This window comes from Doryrhamphus excisus, chromosome 1, assembly GCF_030265055.1.
Source record: "Doryrhamphus excisus isolate RoL2022-K1 chromosome 1, RoL_Dexc_1.0, whole genome shotgun sequence".
NCBI classification, from domain to species: Eukaryota; Metazoa; Chordata; class Actinopteri; order Syngnathiformes; family Syngnathidae; genus Doryrhamphus; species Doryrhamphus excisus.
In genome coordinates this window covers 21694992-21713011 of record NC_080466.1, presented here as the reverse complement: position 1 = coordinate 21713011, position 18020 = coordinate 21694992, and the positions used below count along the sequence as shown (strand labels likewise).

General features: G+C 41.0%; 1 protein-coding gene across 7 annotated transcripts in view; it reads left to right on the top strand.

Annotated features, from left to right (window-relative positions):
• dlc1 (DLC1 Rho GTPase activating protein) overlaps positions 1–18020 on the top strand; it is a 99179-nt gene that overhangs the window by 40395 nt on the left and 40764 nt on the right. For 5 of the 7 annotated variants that reach the window (XM_058091629.1, XM_058091624.1, XM_058091627.1 and 2 more), the window contains one exon: positions 2568–2598. In XM_058091629.1, coding sequence (XP_057947612.1) covers positions 2568–2598 — 31 coding nt within the window. Of the gene's footprint in view, positions 1–2567; positions 2599–3945; positions 4031–7790; positions 8138–18020 lie in introns of those variants that run through there. The other 2 variants (XM_058091631.1, XM_058091630.1) reach the window with 2 other exon arrangements.

Below are 18020 nucleotides of genomic sequence, written 5' to 3'. Positions count from 1 at the left end.
AAATAAATTTGCCATTCTGTCATTTGAGTCCAGCAGCAGCTGAAATAGCACTGAAACATAAATGTGTCTCAAAGGTTACGTCACTCTTGTTCGCCTTCTCCTGGTGATTTAATGACCATCAAGTTAACAGTGGTCTATGGCTCCAACTTCTTCCCCTTGGGTCTCCGCTTTGGGGGTCTTGAGTTGGCAATTAACTGAAAATGACATTGTCCGCAGAGCTGTTTTTTTTTTATTTTTTACTCAGGGCAATGCATTCTTCTTTGGCCACATGTAGACAACCAAATTCATGGTTCTGCATTCAAATACACTAGACACGTACAAACTCAATACAGGGGATTGGCTTGAGTAGATCTTCAAATAAGGTATTACAGAGACATAATAGTACTAAGACAACATTTTATCCATTGCCAATCAGCCCGCATGTTCCAGAAAACAAGCTTTGAATGAATGAACGCAGTCATGGTAATCATTATTTGATGATGGTGGCTCATCATAAAATATAACAGTTCTCTTGAGAGACCAGAAACAATGGGTACATGGTCGCCTGTCAGATTTTTAGTGTCTTGTAAATGTCTTTATGGGATTAATCCATGAAAAGCTAGGAATGATCAAGATGTCACAAATTATGAGCATATTGTTGGCATAACTGAGTGCACAATATCAATGAATTGTGAAAAGAAACATCTGTGATCACTCATGTGGGTTTTTATTTTTTTACTTCTGTACTCAAGGCTGTCTTGCATTGAATCTCCTACTCATCAGCCATGTTGCAAAAGCATAGTGTGTGCTTTTGGAAATGTGTAAGCTCCTGAAATTGAACCCTAATGTCGTATTTATTAACTGATGTTGATTAGTGTAAGTTTCACACATAAAGTTTTTTTAGGGAGCCGTCTAAACACTTAAAAATGGGTATTCAAAGGACAATTATGTCAAGAAAAACATGCAATATGGTCATGTTGGTATTGATGTTTGCATCAGTGAACCGCAGCTCCCCAGTTCCAACAGCACTCATGCAGCCCCAGACCATGATGCTCCTGTTACCATGTTTGACTGTTGGCAAAACACAATTATCTTACTATTGACTTTTGTGGTGGTGTGTTGTGTCATAACTAAAAGCCTCACCCACTCTCACCTCCAGCAGCCTCCAGGTAAATTGAGTTTGAGACCCCTGTTCCATAGCATTGTCCCTTGAGAAGATAAACTGTAATAAACTCCTTGCATGTGTCTTACGGGCCTTTTGGGAATTTTTGTAGGTATGTGTGAACAAGGATTCTACTTTTAAAAAGTGTTTTTTACAAGGTCAATGCCGTGTATCTGTGCTCTTTGTTAAGGTCGAGAATCTTGGAGGATAAATCCATGTTGTAGTTTTCTAACAAATTAAGTAAATTAAGCAAAGAATGCGCCTCGTCTTCCATGCTTTGTCTGATCTCTTCAAGGGGAGTGTGGATTAAAACAGGTCAGCGTGTAGGGGTCAGCCAAGGAACCCAAGGTGAAAAGTCAGAGGCAAGAAAGACCTCTGCATTCCAACAGACTGCTGCCCACCACTAACACACACACACACAGACTTAACCAATGGCAATACCTGCTTATTTTTTTTGCTTTCCCAACAACAGATTTTTTAAATATAAGAGCCCAAGAATGAATCCTTCTGTTCACAAAATGGTGATGCTGTCAGATATGTATGTCTCCCAGGACTGCCTGTGTCAACACTGAATCACAGTTTGCTGTGTATTAAGATGTATTAAGATGTTGGTGCATCAGAAAAGTATGGTAATGGTTTTATTTCATTTGAACATGCATCAGATTACAATTGAATGCATCACATAATCAGTTCACAGTTCCACATGTCCAAAAGGAGTAGGAAGAAGCAAAGCTTATTAAATCCTACCCCTCCATCTGGTACTTTTACAATCAGGAACTGTTACATTTGTTCACTTCCTGCTTTACCAATATAGTTTAATTTATTATTTTTTTTTTCATTTTATTTGTGTCACGTACCGAAGTACGATGTGATATGACTATACAATGACATAATGGGTACCATAGTAAGTGTCAATATAGTGATATATAAGTATAAGTATAAGACATATAAGTGTTTCAAATTTAGTTCTTCTCTGAGATCATATTTCTCCTCTCTTGTAGAGAAGTATTGGATGACATTTTTAGCTAATTGGTTATTTTTAGCCTTAGGCATTATTTTAGTTGTTTGAAGATTAACTATATCAGCAAGTATACATATTTGTGATTTTAGAAATAAAGAGTTAGTATGTTCTCTATAGGCGGCATTATGAATTATCCTTACTGACCTTTTTTGCAGTACATTTAGCGAGTTAAGATTGCTTTTATAGTTATTACCCCATATTTCTACACAATAAATAAGATATGGTAGAACCAGAGAGCATTAAAGAGTGTGGAGTGATTTCTGATTGAGAGCATGCCTATCTAGATGCTTGTACCAAGAGTTTTTATGGTGCTCCAGCCTAAAGATATGTCAGCATTTAACTCTGCGGCTAAAACATGCATTTTCAAATGTTGCAAAATATTAAATCTCCTTTCTTCTTTTGCAGAGTACTACAATTGCAGAGAGGACAAAACCCGGTGAGTACTTGTTGTTTTGAACTATACAGGTTCTTTGGTGGGGTTTGCCATGTTTTAGTACATGTTTGTGTTGTCTTCATGTCAACAATGGCTGATTGTCTCCACTTGTCCTGATCTCAGTGAGCATTTTCAATTCATTTCTGGGGTGATATCCTTGTCGGTTATTCACAGAGATGAGGACGGGATCTGGTCAGATGACTCGCTTGATGTTTGTCTTGATAAGGACCCAGACTCATCAAGCGGACCATCTAGCCTGCCGCCTTCGTAAGATAAGAGCCAGACTGGTTGTAGAGTTTTGATGCCCAAAATATTTGACCTGCATCTGTTTATCCATTCTATCTAACTCACTCAGAATGAAAAAGACACCAACTTTTCTGCTTTGTTACGATTGTCACCATCATAAAAACCCTTATTCGCTGTACATGCAGTATGTTAAGTAGCAATATTTACTAGCCAAGTGGTGTCACTCTACTGCAGCACTTTGTGTATGGGTATTTAATGCAGCTACAAATCATCAGATAAATGGTCTTGTTGAGCAAATGTTCAACACTCGACCCACAAGTATCAACTCATATGACTTCCTGTTGATGAATGGCCTTCTGTGTTTTCACATTGTTATGTCAAAACATTGCAATGCTTTGCGTCATCTACTCTACTTTATGAATCAACCTCAAAAACATCATTCTCCGTCTGCATGTATGCACTCCCTCCTCCCTGTCTCCGCTGCCTCTGTCTGCCGGCAATGCACCAGGGCATCAAACTATGGATGGACAGACAAGCGGCTGGTGGTCGACGTTCATTAAATACCGCCCCCCCTGTGTCCTCAGTCCATTGGTAAACAATGCCGACAATGTGGTGTGACTTGGGGACAAGGCTTTCATATTGTCCCCCTGCTGTTTCAAAGCCTGCCGGGAGTCCTTGCTCGCTCTTGCTCTGTCTCGCCTTTTAATTACTGCCACTTGTCGAAAGGTTTTTTTCTTGGAAAAAGTGCCGTTTAGTATGTTTATTTGTGTGTGTTCACACCCTTAAATGTTGCCAAAATGCCAACTTCAAAAAGTTTGTCATTTTATATCATGTAAATCAATGTGACTTCCTGCAAGTGTGTTATGTAACCATCATTGCTGCTCCGTTTGATGGGTGGGGAAATAAAAGGGGGGGAGTGGAGTATGAGGGAAGTGAATGTAGTTTTTTTGGGGGGGGTTGATTGAGCACAATGCTCAGTGTTCATTATGTCACTTCAAAGCCCCCTGTGTATCATCATTAAAGCCCCCTGGGAATGACACATTTGTGACAACGTTACATCACACCCCTGTGCCCTAAAGGCTGCCGTTGACCATTCATGGTTAATATATATCTATTTGACAACGAAGGCGCTCTGAAAGACCCACGCCTGTATACCTTCCTGCAGTCATGGTCGTGCCTTTAGCGAACGGTCAGTATACAAAACCTTTATGGGGATTTTGAGATGCCTCCGAGAAGCAGAGCCTCGTGGCTTTGAGTCTGAAAGCTGATATCGAACTTGAGTAGCCTGAAGCCAAGTCAGTAATAACCGCGATTTGTTTCTCAGTTACTCGTTCCTGTTTGTTGAAGACTACCTCATCACAGCATGTTGTGCACTCGAAATGACACACCGTCTTCATTAATTGCGGGGTACGTCAATCACTTCAAACAAATAAGCGCCTCGTGCATCCTGTTCCCCCAACAAAAAAGGGTAGTGACTGTAATTTTCTCTACCATTATTAATACCTTCCAACAATCAGAAATTGCTGGGTCAACACAAGGCCGCATTTATTGTTCAGAGTTAACTTCACCCAGCTAGCTCAGTTGCTATCCAAAACAGCGGCACCGACTGAGGTAAACTACTTTTTCTCTCATATCCATAAACAGCCTTTGTGCCAAGTTACATTCCTGGCCTTCTTTGTCAGTTCAACACCCCCACCTTAACCACTAGCGCCTCATCCCTTGCTCGCCTCGGCTTCCTGTGTGGAGACTGGCACTGTACGCATTCCATTAGTATTTCACACTTCAGCAAGCTGTAAATACATTTGTTTAAACCCCTAGGAACCGTTTTTTTTTTTGGTTTGTTTTTTTGCTATCTGTCTGTGCCTGAGCGGTGGCACACTCAGGAGGAAACTGGTGCACCAGGGGTAATTTACAACAGGAAGTCTGCTTGCTTGACTGCAAAAGAGTGTTGCTATTCTTTAGTAGCGGGAAATGTCATTGGTCATATAGTATGTACTGTATGTATAATACATTTTTTAGGTCAAAATGGCAGCATCATATAACCTTTATTAAGTGTACAGTCACAAGTTACCATTCTTAACTGTCATGCAGTACGGATTTGAAAGATTTTTGCAGCTATATGGTAATGGTAAAGGTTTCATTTATTTGAACATGTATACAAGTTACAGTGGAATACATAACATATTACAATTCACAGTTCAACATGTCCGTAGGAGTAGATGTTGTACATCAATTGCGATACATTTGTTCACTTCCTGTATTCCTAATAGGAAAATAATAATGTAATGTAATAATGTGGTAGTAGTCGACAAGTAGTCGTCAAATAGAAAATGGATGGATGGAGTTAAATGGCAAAATTGGGTTGTGACACACATTTTATTCTGTAAGTACTGAACAATCCCAATAGCAAAGTAGGTTTTGTCAAGAGTTGGTGACCTAAACGGCTGTTTAATTAGGCCAGACAGTTAGGTTGAGGGACTGTATGTTTAATATCAAGCAGGCATCAAAGAAGCTTGTAAACAATCGCAGTCACATTCAGGTACACCCCATACTTACATACATGCTTTAGCATCCTGACACATATTTGGCTGTCCTGGAAAGAATAGATTGAATAGAGTGAAACTGTTTATGACGATAGGCACTCAACATGAATGATACACCCTGTTTGAAGTCTATGGAGAAACTCCCACTGCTCTGGTTTTCCTGTTCTAGGTCCCCATTCCTAGGTCAGTATGTTGTCAGGTCCCTCTCCTATCGGTACTTCCCACTCCCTCATATAAGTTAGATGGTTTATTGCTTTTTCTATGACAGCTACATATGACACACTGTCAAAACCTGACAAGGGAGTCAAAAGACGCGGGAATCCCACCTTTATCGGTCTGAGCAAACCTCAAGAGGCCATAAAGTCAATTGCCCGTGATGAGTATCATGCTATCAGCAGGCTGCAATAAGACAGTTTTGGGTACATTGCCTTCACTGACCGGAGCAGTCAGCGTGAGTGCTTGGTTTCCGTGCTCAAATGTGTTGGATTAGTGTCAAGTGCTTGGAGCACAACCTGAACAGTTCACAGGAGCCACAGTTACATGTTCAGTAAAGCCACCATCAGTTAATAGCTCACTTATGTATTTATAGAGACTTGATAGATGTAAGTTTATGCTGTATGAATATGAGGTAAGGCTGCACGGCGGTGGAGTGGTTAGCGCGTAGACCTCACAGCTTGGAGACCAGAGTTCAATCCCACCCTCGGCCACCTCTGTGTGGAGTTTGCATGTTCTCCCCGTGCGTGCGTGGATTTTCTCCGGGTACCCCGGTTTCCTCCCCCATTCCAAAAACATGCTAGGTTAATTGGCCACTCCAAATTGTCCATAGGTATGAATGTGAGTGTGAATGGTTGTTTGTCTATATGTGCCCTGTGATTGGCTGGCCACCAGTCCAGGGTGTACCCCGCCTCTGGGATAGGCTAGAAGCGGTAGAAAATGAATGAATGAATATGAGGTATTACCCGTTGGATAAAAATATTGTTGCAGTTTGTTTATTGAAGTTCTAATTGAAATGATGGGATGTGAAAACAATCTCAATTTGGGATTGTATTGTTTATTTCAAATGCTTTGTCCCCTGACTCGTCCAGCAAACGCAAGAGTAACATTCGCTGCTGGATTTTTGGCCTCATGATGAATGGCTGTCTCAGGTTTTCTCTCTGATTGTGAGCCAGCGGAAAGAGCATACAGGAGTCTTTCTCGAGCTGAGAACATGTGCTCACTGGCTCAGACAGCTGACTTCCTGTTGACCTCATGCAAACACAAATGGGATAACATAATTTAATGCTATGACCCTTCAAGATTTTTAAAAATATTTCTAAACCAAGTGAAATACATTTTGAGTTTGTAGTAGCTCTTAGGTATTCAAATATTTTTGGGCCATAGAACCCACTGCCTTTTATGATCCAATTCCCAGTAGCATCTATAAAGCAGACTGGCAGCTGGTTTTGATATTGTTGACATTTTAAGGTAGGGCTAAAAGTCATTCTGTTTACGCTTTTACATTCTATGGCTGCAGTTTTTTTGTGATAGCGCTACACAAGAGCAGTTTTAAGAGTTTCTGCAAGATTTTAACAAACTCCAGGCATTGTCCATGCCTGACTTACTGGGAAAAAAGTCATCACTGGGGCCACTGTGGTGCATCACATGCTGCAATGGAAACACAATAGAAACACTATTCAACCCTGTGATTTAGGAATTCTTGTTTGTTTGGGAAATCCAACCAAAACGTTACCATGGAATAATGCAGAAGCTAATTCAGAGCTGCACGTTACCAGGCTATAGCTGTTTTGTTTTTTTGCACGTTTGTGACTCTTGTTTCAGATTATCAGACACATTTCAATATTACCCAATGACAACACAACTGAACACAAAAGGCTGTTTTTTAATGAAACTTTTTGTTATTGCATGCTGGCATTTAAAAAAACTGCATTTTGTGTTCAGTTGTGTTCTCGTTGACTCATATTTAAATCTTTTTGATGATCTGAAACATTTAAGTGTGACAAATATGCAAAAAAAAAAAAAAAGACACCAGGAAGGTAGCAAACACTTTTTTACACCACTGTCTATAAATTGTTTTTTATCGCGTCTGATTGGTTGGGGAGCCCTGCTCAAATGGAGATTTTAGCCAGCTATACAGGTGTATAAATATACATATATATATGAGCAGAACAGTTGGCAAAAAAAACTACAGTTTTTGCTTGATTCATGCGCAATGGGAGATGCTAGTCATGACTCTGAAGCACTCAAATATGCACCATGACCACTGAAGCTTGAGTCAGAAAGCACTTACTCACACTTACATACACACGCACACACACACACACACACACACACACTTCACTAGAGAGAATTGAATATGAGAGTATTGCGGCACTGGCTGGATGTGTCCCAGCAGTTACTGCATTGAAGCTTGCTGCAGCAGATGGGAGTGTACGGTCCACAGATTGGCAGAGAGCACAGTCACTGACGGGAACAGGCAGAAACCTGGATACCAGGTAGACGATATTTATATTTTAGCGACGTCTCAGATCAGAGATGCTTCTGACAGATGCCAGCTTGACAGAGGAACATAAATACACGTGATCGTGAAGTAGGTGAAGAGAAAACATCAGTTTTGTTTTTTGGAGGTTTTAGCAGCATGTCTCGTTCCATAAGGCTACTGCTGCTGCAGAGGTCCTTCAGTGGCCACAATACCTCCTCAAGCTCCAAAACATTAGATATGCTCAACAGGAACATTTGGGAAAGCCGACTGACTGGTGAGTATAGATAATCCCACATGCAGTACATAATGTTTTGCATGCCAGTGATGTATGGGGTGTGGTTTACGATGGGGCCGAGTGCAGACCGGCCAACATATGCACATTTTTCGTACATAGCACACATTTTGACCCCTGCATACCTTTCACTGTTTTCTAGGCACGCATTTTGTTGCATTCGCCAGTGTCAGTTTTGAGTTCAGTCTCAGTGTGCAGCATGACATCCATCTCCTCCTGATGATGTTAAAGTTGTGATTGATGATTTATGTTTGTTTGCAAACAGCCCACCTCTGTAAATGCTTTCTCCTCTGATTTTGGATCAACATTTGCAATAAAAAAATAACATATAGGTTAGTTTCAGATGCAATAACACTACTCTTCTCTATTTAATTACAATTTTTCGCTTGCTTAGGATGGAAGCTAACGAGATAAACAGTTGTTTCAAGTTCTGGTGGGTCACAGCGTTGACATCACATCTCACGCTCGATCCTGGATCGTTTTTTATTGTAGAAATACAACGAAAAAGAGAGCAATGTGACCAAAAAGGTCAATAGATTATATATGGGGTTGGTTGTATTGTTAGTTGATTTGTTTACATGTGGGCTATTAGTTTTGTGTCATGTTTAAATGTAACTGTGTCACAGAAGGCGTGCGTGTTTGCTTCCACGGTGCCTTGAGTGTTGGGTTTGGCCCATCTATAACTAATGAGTCTATTATGTGTGGAGAGGATCCGACCCATTAGTCTGCTTTCAGCTCCCTGTAAAGCAGTTTGCCTTTCAAAGTTACATTTGGTACTCTAACTTATATGTGCATCAGCAAGCTGGACCGATCAATAGAGCTTATTTTACATTACATATGGCATACTCTCACTATATGTACCATGCTCATGCATTCAGGTTCACACCTATGGTATGGATTGTTTAACCGTTTTCAGCCCTTCATGTCCACTTATTTCAATACATTTAGGTGCATAATCACATTAGGCCGTTCATACCATGCTTGAGTCTACTTTACACCTAAAGTACGGTATATTTAGCTGATACAAGTACATGCTTTGGCTCTGTAGATGTAAGGTTTAATTGATGCAGTTGCTCCTCACACCAGTTATTAATAATAAACAACAATACACATATAATCTGGAGTATTAAAGAGCAGCATGAGTGGCGTGAGGGGGATGGTAATCTTGCCCAAGACGTCTGATGGCATCACAAAGGAAATCTCAGCTTCTCACCAAATCAGTGCAGGTGCAAGAATGTTTCTTGTCCCCACCCAAACCAGAGGTCAGCGCCCTGCGGCGCCCTGTGGCCTGACCTTGCGGTCAAAGTAAAGCAAGCTGGATAATACATTTCCATCTGCAAACTTTACACATGGAAAAAAATAAAAATTGTTCCGTAAGTAGTAAGAGTAAATAAAATAAAAATGCGAACTATAATATATAATTAAAGACGTTCAGATAAGGTGTGTTTTTCAGTTGACATTGAAAATTTTGCTCCGGTTTGCATACACTTTTTGGATAGCGTACAATATGACACATGTCTTGTTTTATTATTAATATGCTGCATGAGTCCCTGTGTGTAACAAGGGTAAAAAAATCTGAACCATCCCTTTAAATTTAGATTTATTCATTCATCAATTATATACATTAAAGGTGACCTATTCTGGTCATTTTCGGTGCTTTGTATTGAGTTGTGGACAGCTATAGAGCAGCTGTTGTAGTTAGTTTTATGTTGTTGTATCGTTCCTGTTGCTAATATTTAAAAAAAAAAATGAGTGTCCCAAGTCATTATCGTATAGCTTTGTTCAATCAGACTGCATCTTATTATTGGTATTCATATGATTATTAATGTGGTCACATTTTGTTTGGTTTGCAGTGGTGTAGAAGTGCACTGTATCATACTGAAATATGCTTTTTACATCAATTAAGACAGACATAGCCAAACAACAAATGATAACAGACTAGTCCCTACCATATATTCTGTGATTGGCTGGCAGGGTATACCTTGCATCTCTTCCAAAGTCAGCTGGGATTGGCTTCAGCTTTCCCCCTGGACCGTAGTGAGAATAAGCGGTATAGAAAATGGATGGATGCCATAGATTATATCGATTATGGATGCATATTTGTTCCATACAGCTTGTGAGGGTACCTAATGTGACAGCTTGGTAATCAAATATTATGGAACTTTGTCTTTACATTGCATACATTGTGTGTGGTCTGCAGTCCTTAATGACGCATTACAACATTTGCAGCATGCTCTAGGCGATCCTTGCCCTTGTTGCCCGTGTGATCATGTCACATATTTCAGCATAATTGCAGCTCAATGGGGGGGGGGGGGGGAACGCACGTATCAGAGAACACTGCAGTTATTCACTGGCAAACTCTCAGCTGTCATGCAAGTTTGGTGCGCGCTGTCTCCAGGATAATTAAACCAGAACATCACTGCTTCATCACGCCTTTGAGTAGAACTGTTACGATAATCAATTAATCCATTAATCGAACAGTAAATGTCATGATTTTGCCGGCCTTACAGCTTGTGATAAGTATCTTTAGATGATGTGAAATAAAAGGCCATCTCTTGTGGTCCTGATGATATAAGACGATGATATACAGGAAGTATTTGTTTCAGCGTGACAAGCTACTCACTGGACGGGGTCGACGCTGCACAGCACATGAATTATTTTTCTCTTGCTGACATGTTCTACTTTTCTTCCATCTGCTAATGCACGTGTTCGTTGCCTTACTCCTGCGCTGAAATGTTGCGTGACCTAACAGCTGTATGACTTGAAATGTCAAGCTTTGCGTAACATTTCTTGTTTATCAAATAGTGCCGCTATGTCTGACAAAACTTGGGACACAGGCATCCATTTCATTATATGTTATGCATTGTAAATGTATACTGTTATACAAGCTGCTCAAGTGTATTGAGTGTATGTAACAGTAGCGGGTTGTCAGGGCCAGCAAGGGCTTTTCTGCTGGCCTACACACAATCACAAGCACTGACAACAGTCTCTTATCTTCCTTTTGTAGTGTCTACAGTCCATATATATGTAGATTAGGTTAGATATATATTTTTTTGTTCAATCAGATTTCAGCTTCTACGTGTTGCCATGTCAATGTAATCTGCCCAGGGCCTTAATAATCAACAGTGCTGGCCCATGTCAATTATTCATTCATTCATTCATTTTCAACCGCTTATCCTCACAAGGGTCGCGGGGGTGCTGGAGCCTATCCCAGCTGTCTTCGGGCGAGAGGCGGGGTACACCCAGGACTGGTCGCCAGCCAATCACAGGGCACATATAGACAAACAACCATTCACACTCACATTCATACCTATGGACAATTTGGAGTGGCCAATTAACCTAGCATGTTTTTGGAATGTGGGAAGAAACCGGAGTACCCGGAGAAAATGCAAACTCCACACAGAAATGGCTGAGGGTGGGATTGAACTCAGGTCTCCTAGCTGTGAGGTCTGCACGATAACCGCTCGAGCAGCGTGCAGCCCCATGTCAATTAAATCATTTTTATTCTTTTAGGCGTACGGAACCATTTAATCACAATAAACGAGGGGTGACTGATTTGGAAAAAGTGTTAAATGTGTTGTTTGCTTTAGTAATAGTGGTATTCCTCCTCAATTCTGTAAAGTCATTTTGGTATATTATTGATGGTTTGTTATTTTGGAACTGCACAAGGTGACAAGGTTATCTCTTATTATGTAACACTGGCCCTTTAAAAATGCTGTTAGTTGTTGCTCATAGCACCATAGCATCATAATACTATAAAGGATTTTTTCTTTGGTGTTTTTTTTTTTACATGACTTGTGGCTTGTTGGTTCAGTACTTTGTTATTCATGTGAGCTGACATTGCTATTCTGCTCTAAGAAAGGTGATTTTGTCTCTTTACACGAGGTGAGAATGTGGAAGCGAAAGTGTTTAATTTAAAAAAAAAAAAATGCAGTAAACGGCATTCTGAATTTCAGGATTTAATCTGAACTGCATTATCTGCTTCTCTTGGGTGTTTATGGGTTGGTCTTTGCCTTATTACACAAGCAGTCTATGCAAAATGAGACCATTTGGACATCAATGTGAATTCACATGCCATGTAAATGCATCTTCTGTTCAAAACAAGCCCTGGTGTGTTCTAAAGGGCTCAACCAAAAATAATGGCAGGTCTACTGCCACTGGTTGAGCAATGTCACAGAAAGTCAAATTAAGTCAGTCAGCTTTCAATATAGGTTACTGAAGAGGCTTGTGTGTGTGCTCCTTCCCACAGCCATATATATGCCATACGTTGATTGCCAGTTGCACTTAGAACCCTGCTACAAAATCATGTCATATTGAGCAGGGAAACACAATATCCACCAAAATGCCTTTGCCTTATTTTCAAAACATCTTATGTGCAGCATGTTTTTTTTCATAAAAGGAATGCAATAAAAAAAATTCTATAATTGATGTGATTAATAGTATATAATGTGACTTGTGCAGTTTTTGTGTTTTTATTTCTGAGTTTGGAAAAGTGAACACTAGGAATTACATGAATCGCAAGCTACCAGTAGACTACCAAAGTAGTTTCAGTAGATTGCATGAACGTTACTCTGTAGATGTCATATGACATTCGTTAGCAGTTTTCCTTTAAGCTATCAGGGGTGTGAGGTTAACCAACATGCATGCTATCACACAGCTGCACCAGCTGGCATCTGTCACACTCACCAAACACCCCCCAAACCTAACTCCCACATATAGTATACAGTATGTATACTGTATAGCAGGGGTGCACACACTTTTTCAGTCTGAGAGCTATTTATGACATGATATGATCTGCCACCTAGTAAAAATGCAAAGCACATTTCTCTAACACACGCGTCACTGTGCATACACGTACAACTGCGCTAAGTACTGCAAAACTCTAGCAAGCTAGCGAGTAAGAGAGGGGATAAAAATTGACTTTTTTTTTCCACAATGTCATTTTCGAAGTGCATTTGCCTCATCTGTCAGTCCACAATAAGACACCAACTTTTTTTTCAATGCAATGCGATCTACCCACAATGCCTTTGCGATCGACCAGTCAATTATGATCGACGTAATGAGCACTCCTGCTGTATAGGTTTTATTTTTTATCCTTTGTCAGTGTTAAGTACTGCAGTAAGCTACTAAGTCCAGTCGCTGCTGTTAAAATGTAAGTATAATGTTAGTGTAACGACCATACTCGATCTCTGAAGGACAAAAGAATGAAACAAAAGTTGTCTTTCAGTCCACTTCTGCACCCTTCATTGATGCCAAGTACGTTGTGTGGCAAAGAGAGGAAGTACTCTTTAATGATGACAAACAATAGACAGGTATTACATTTATAATGTATCACATGTTTTTCTAACAATTTGTATGGACGATACCAACACTGACAACTAGTGGCCAACATAAGTAACCGAGGGGGAAGGAGTGATTAAAGACATGTGACATACAAAAATGAAAAACACATACCTTAAGGACAAAAGAATGAAACAAAAGTTGTCTTTCTGCCCACTTCTGCACCCTACACATACGGAACATAGATTACACATTGTAACATGACACACAGCGTGGCCTAGTGCAACACAAATCCCGCCAAATGTGCAAATGAAAAGAGGCCCTTCTAACTCAAACCCACGGTCAAAAGAACATAAAAGTACCTGACATCACAAACGTATTGACATACAAGCAATATACATCGATCAACACAAAACACAGTTGACCAACTCTTCAACACATTATGTCTGCAGCTTTCACTCAACTTACGCTCATCGATACCAAGCTAGTTGTGTGGCAAACAGAGGAAGAACTACCAGGGCTCAGGGTAACTACGGAAGCCCGGGGGGTAACAGAAGTGACAGGATGAAATAAGGCATAATACAAGGAAAGCAATAAAATTGAGAAAATAGGATAAGAAAAATAAATAACTCACTGAGATAAAATTCACATAACAATTACTAAATCAGGCGGCATGGCGGGCGAGTGGTTAGCACGCAGACCTCACAGCTAGGAGACTAGGGTTCAATTCCACCCTCGGCCATCTCTGTGTGGAGTGTTCTCCGGGTACTGCGGTTTCCTCCCCCATTCCAAAAACATGCTAGGTTAATTAGCCACTCCAAATTGTCCATAGGTATGAATGTGAGTGTGAATGGTTGTTTGTCTATACGTGCCCTGTGATTGGCTGGCGACCAGTCCAGGGTGTACCCCGCCTCTCGCCCGAAGACAGCTGGGATAGGCTAGAAGCGGTAGAAAATGAATGAATGAATATGAGGTATTACCCGTTGGATAAAAATATTGTTGCAGTTTGTTTATTGAAGTTCTAATTGAAATGATGGGATGTGAAAACAATCTCAATTTGGGATTGTATTGTTTATTTCAAATGCTTTGTCCCCTGACTCGTCCAGCAAACGCAAGAGTAATATTCGCTTTGCATTTGTTTGGCTGGCGACCAGTCCAGGGTGTACCCCGCATCTCGTCCAAAGACAGCTCGGATAGGCTCCAGCACCCCCGCAACCCTCGTGAGGAGAAGCGGTAGAAAATGAATGAATTACTAAATGACAGTAAATTTACACATTTAGACAAAGTAATAAAGTGCATTTTTAACTTACGTTACATTAGCACTATAGCTCCAATAGTAGTGTTGAGAATGTCCCCTTTCCTTCTCCTTAATGTTCTGTTGTTGTATGTGACATGGGACGTTAAATAATATATACTCTTAATACTATGCATTAAATACAACCTGCACATACTCAGGTAGATTTAGTGTGAGTGCATGTTTTTTTTTTACCTACTTGTGCATGAATGTGTTATTGTTAAGTAGCAACCGGGCTTTTGTATGTGACTCAAGAGTGGGTCAGTGGGAGGTCTAAAAGACATGTTCCGGTTTGCTCAGGCCATGCATACTGTTAAATAACGCAGATGTCCTTTACCCATTGTGGTCCTACAGGGACCCAGCATGAGCGTTTCACGCCTCAAGGACGTCTAAAGAGGAAGTCAGAAGGGACGCTGCATTGGGACATCAGCAGAGATCAGTGTGAATAAAAGCGCAGCAGGCACCCATGTAACAAATTAGCCCCAACTAGATACTTTCACCCCAAAATCCCTTTCAGAGCTTAATCAGCTGCTGAAAAGGAAACTCAACTGTGTGCATCTCCTGCTTCTCTTCCAGCAACAATTCAACTAGGAGTCGTTGAACTGAATATTTTTGTCTGTCGTTGTGTTGAATATGATGTTGCGTTTCTAGGCACCAATTCCCTTGCTGGCACGTCACATTTCAGGATGCTTTCATATGTAGGCCGAGCCCTTTTACTTTGTGTCTATAAAAAGAAACTTATTATTATTTTATTAGGGCATATAACAGCTTAGCGTCTCTGATAGCGCCTGCATCCAGCTAGTCATGAGGAAACAAAAAAGTAGGCCAGGATGCTGGCATGTGTCTCCTGAGGGAATCCAGCCACACTTGAACATGAAATATTTCTTGACTGACAGTAATTTAGATGTTTAGCCAATGTCTGATTGAAGCTTCTTGGTATGGTCCTATATACGTATTAGAGATGCATTTTTTAATGTATCATTTCTGCTCATGTTTATCCATGTTATTTGCACTGATTGTCCTGGTCGTCACTTAATTAGTCTTTTAAATATGGGCGCAGTGAGCACTCTTTAGAGATATTTAGGATTGAATTAAAAGTCCTTCAACGCTGTTCCTGTTCAGTGATTTAAAGCCCCCTTGTTTCTGCTGCTGTGCACTCACAAGGCCGCTTGTTTCGAAGCCCTTGGAATGTTTTGCTAAACTCAGTGACTCGAGCAAGCTCACGCCAAAGTTGTTTACTTGGCTTCCTTCTAAGCACCCCCCCCCCCCCCCCCCCACACACACACTCTCAGACAAAACCTCCTTATCCTTCAGTCTTTTCTCACTTTCTCTTTTTAACATAGTCCTTCAATCAAACTTGTAACTGTCTTTAAAATGTTTTATTGATGACAAAGTCTTGATTTATTATGTCTTAGAGGATCTTTGTACTTGTGAAGATGTGGTGTTTGAACTTCCTAGTAGGTTGTAGCATAAAGGCTTGGAGATATTAGTCCAGGGCACCACTGTGCACCGCCAATTTGGTAATTTGGTAGACTGGACTACGCTGAGATGGGCGTGGCGGCGCACCAATGGAGGAGTCCATATTTTCAGCTTGGCTCAATGACAGTTTTGTGACAAAACAACGCACCAAAGGTTAAAATCTGGCTGTAAGATGATTTTTTTTTTACTGTCAATTTTTTCTCAAGGAGGATGAGGAGGAGATACCGCGAATATACCATCTCCTATTTGCCGATGTTGAGTAGAAAGGAAGGCTGGTGGAAAATAAGTAAGATCCTTGGATTAGCGTGATGCTGTGTTTAATGTAACTGTCAGATGACGAACAGATGACGTGTCCCACGAGGTGGCTTAATCATTTGATTGGTTAAGATTACACTCTGCTATGTTAAACCTTCTCACCTTCTCTCTTCCCTCTTTGCCACTTGCGGCATTGGGAATGATGGAGGCGCAGGTGCGCGACGCTGTACCAGACTGCGCAGCTTACGAAATTTGCAAAGTGTGCTGGCCACACCCCGTTGGCGCTGGTCTACGAAATTAGAGCCCTATGTCTCTCAACTGGCTTGAGAAGACCTCATGATCTGCTGAGATGAACTAGACGAAGCAGCCAGGGAGGGAAGTCTGGGCTTCTCTGCTTAGGCTGAGACGCCATCCCAAATAAGCAGAGGACGATGGATGGATGTAATGAAATTGAATAAATCACGATCATCACTTAAGTGAGATGTGGCTGAGATGAGCAAGCTCAAAAGAAGCCCACTTGATGCACGCTCTTGACTTCCCATTGTCCTACCCACTACTCAGACCTCACTCCAGCAAGAAAGCCATGTGATTGTGAGGATTTGGGCAAACTCTCCACTCCCTCAAGCACACAGACATCCAGATAGAAGCTGGAAAAACAATCCCTGCTTAAATACCCACTGGCAATTCACTGCAGATCCTTGACACTGACAATTCAGCACAATTTAGGATTCCCAAAGTGGTGTGCACAAATATTTGCTCACATTGTGGAATTTGCTCCTGCGCTTGTGCTTGAGAATGGCTTGCGTTTCACACCACAGATTTTTGAGCCTGTCTCTCCTACACCTTTGGTCCTGTCAGCAGAATGCTGCTATGAGAGATGTTAGCTGTTTATTGACTAAGTGAGTCACAGAGAGAAGCAACTCATCCTAAAATAAAACAAATGTATACAGTACATAGGACCTCCCTAATGTACGTATTTCCATCAGTGTCCACATGTGATGTATGACTGTCTGAGGTCAGACTATAAATACAGTAAAATGATGGAAATGTGAGCACAGACATCTTAATAGCTGAATACACGTTGAACGACAACCTGTCAGAGGTTATTTCATGTTTCGGAGTAAAGGAAGTAACCAAAAATCTGTGATTTTGCGGCATCCAACAAGACTGCGGATGTGTGTCTCGATAATGCCGTGAGGGCTCGTCACTGGTCATTAGATGGAAAACAGTCACATTCCGTTAGAATCTTTTCCAGATGGGTACCAACAACATGTTTTAGTGCCCCATTAAAGCGGCTTCATCTCTGGTGACTTAACTGCCTCTCGGGGTGCCTGATCTCATGGTATGTTGCTTGTTTACTCTTCAGTGGGCCTTCATTTCCTGTGTCTGTTGCTTTTTGAGGCGCTCATGTGCCCCGATGGCTTTTGGTCAAATTTACTCCAGGATGTTTATGAGCTAATCCTGCCTGACAGTTGGTTTGTTCTTATAGGAGAGCTAGTCATCATGTTCTAATAGACACCACTGTAGCACTCTAGAGACATCTCTGTGTACCAGACA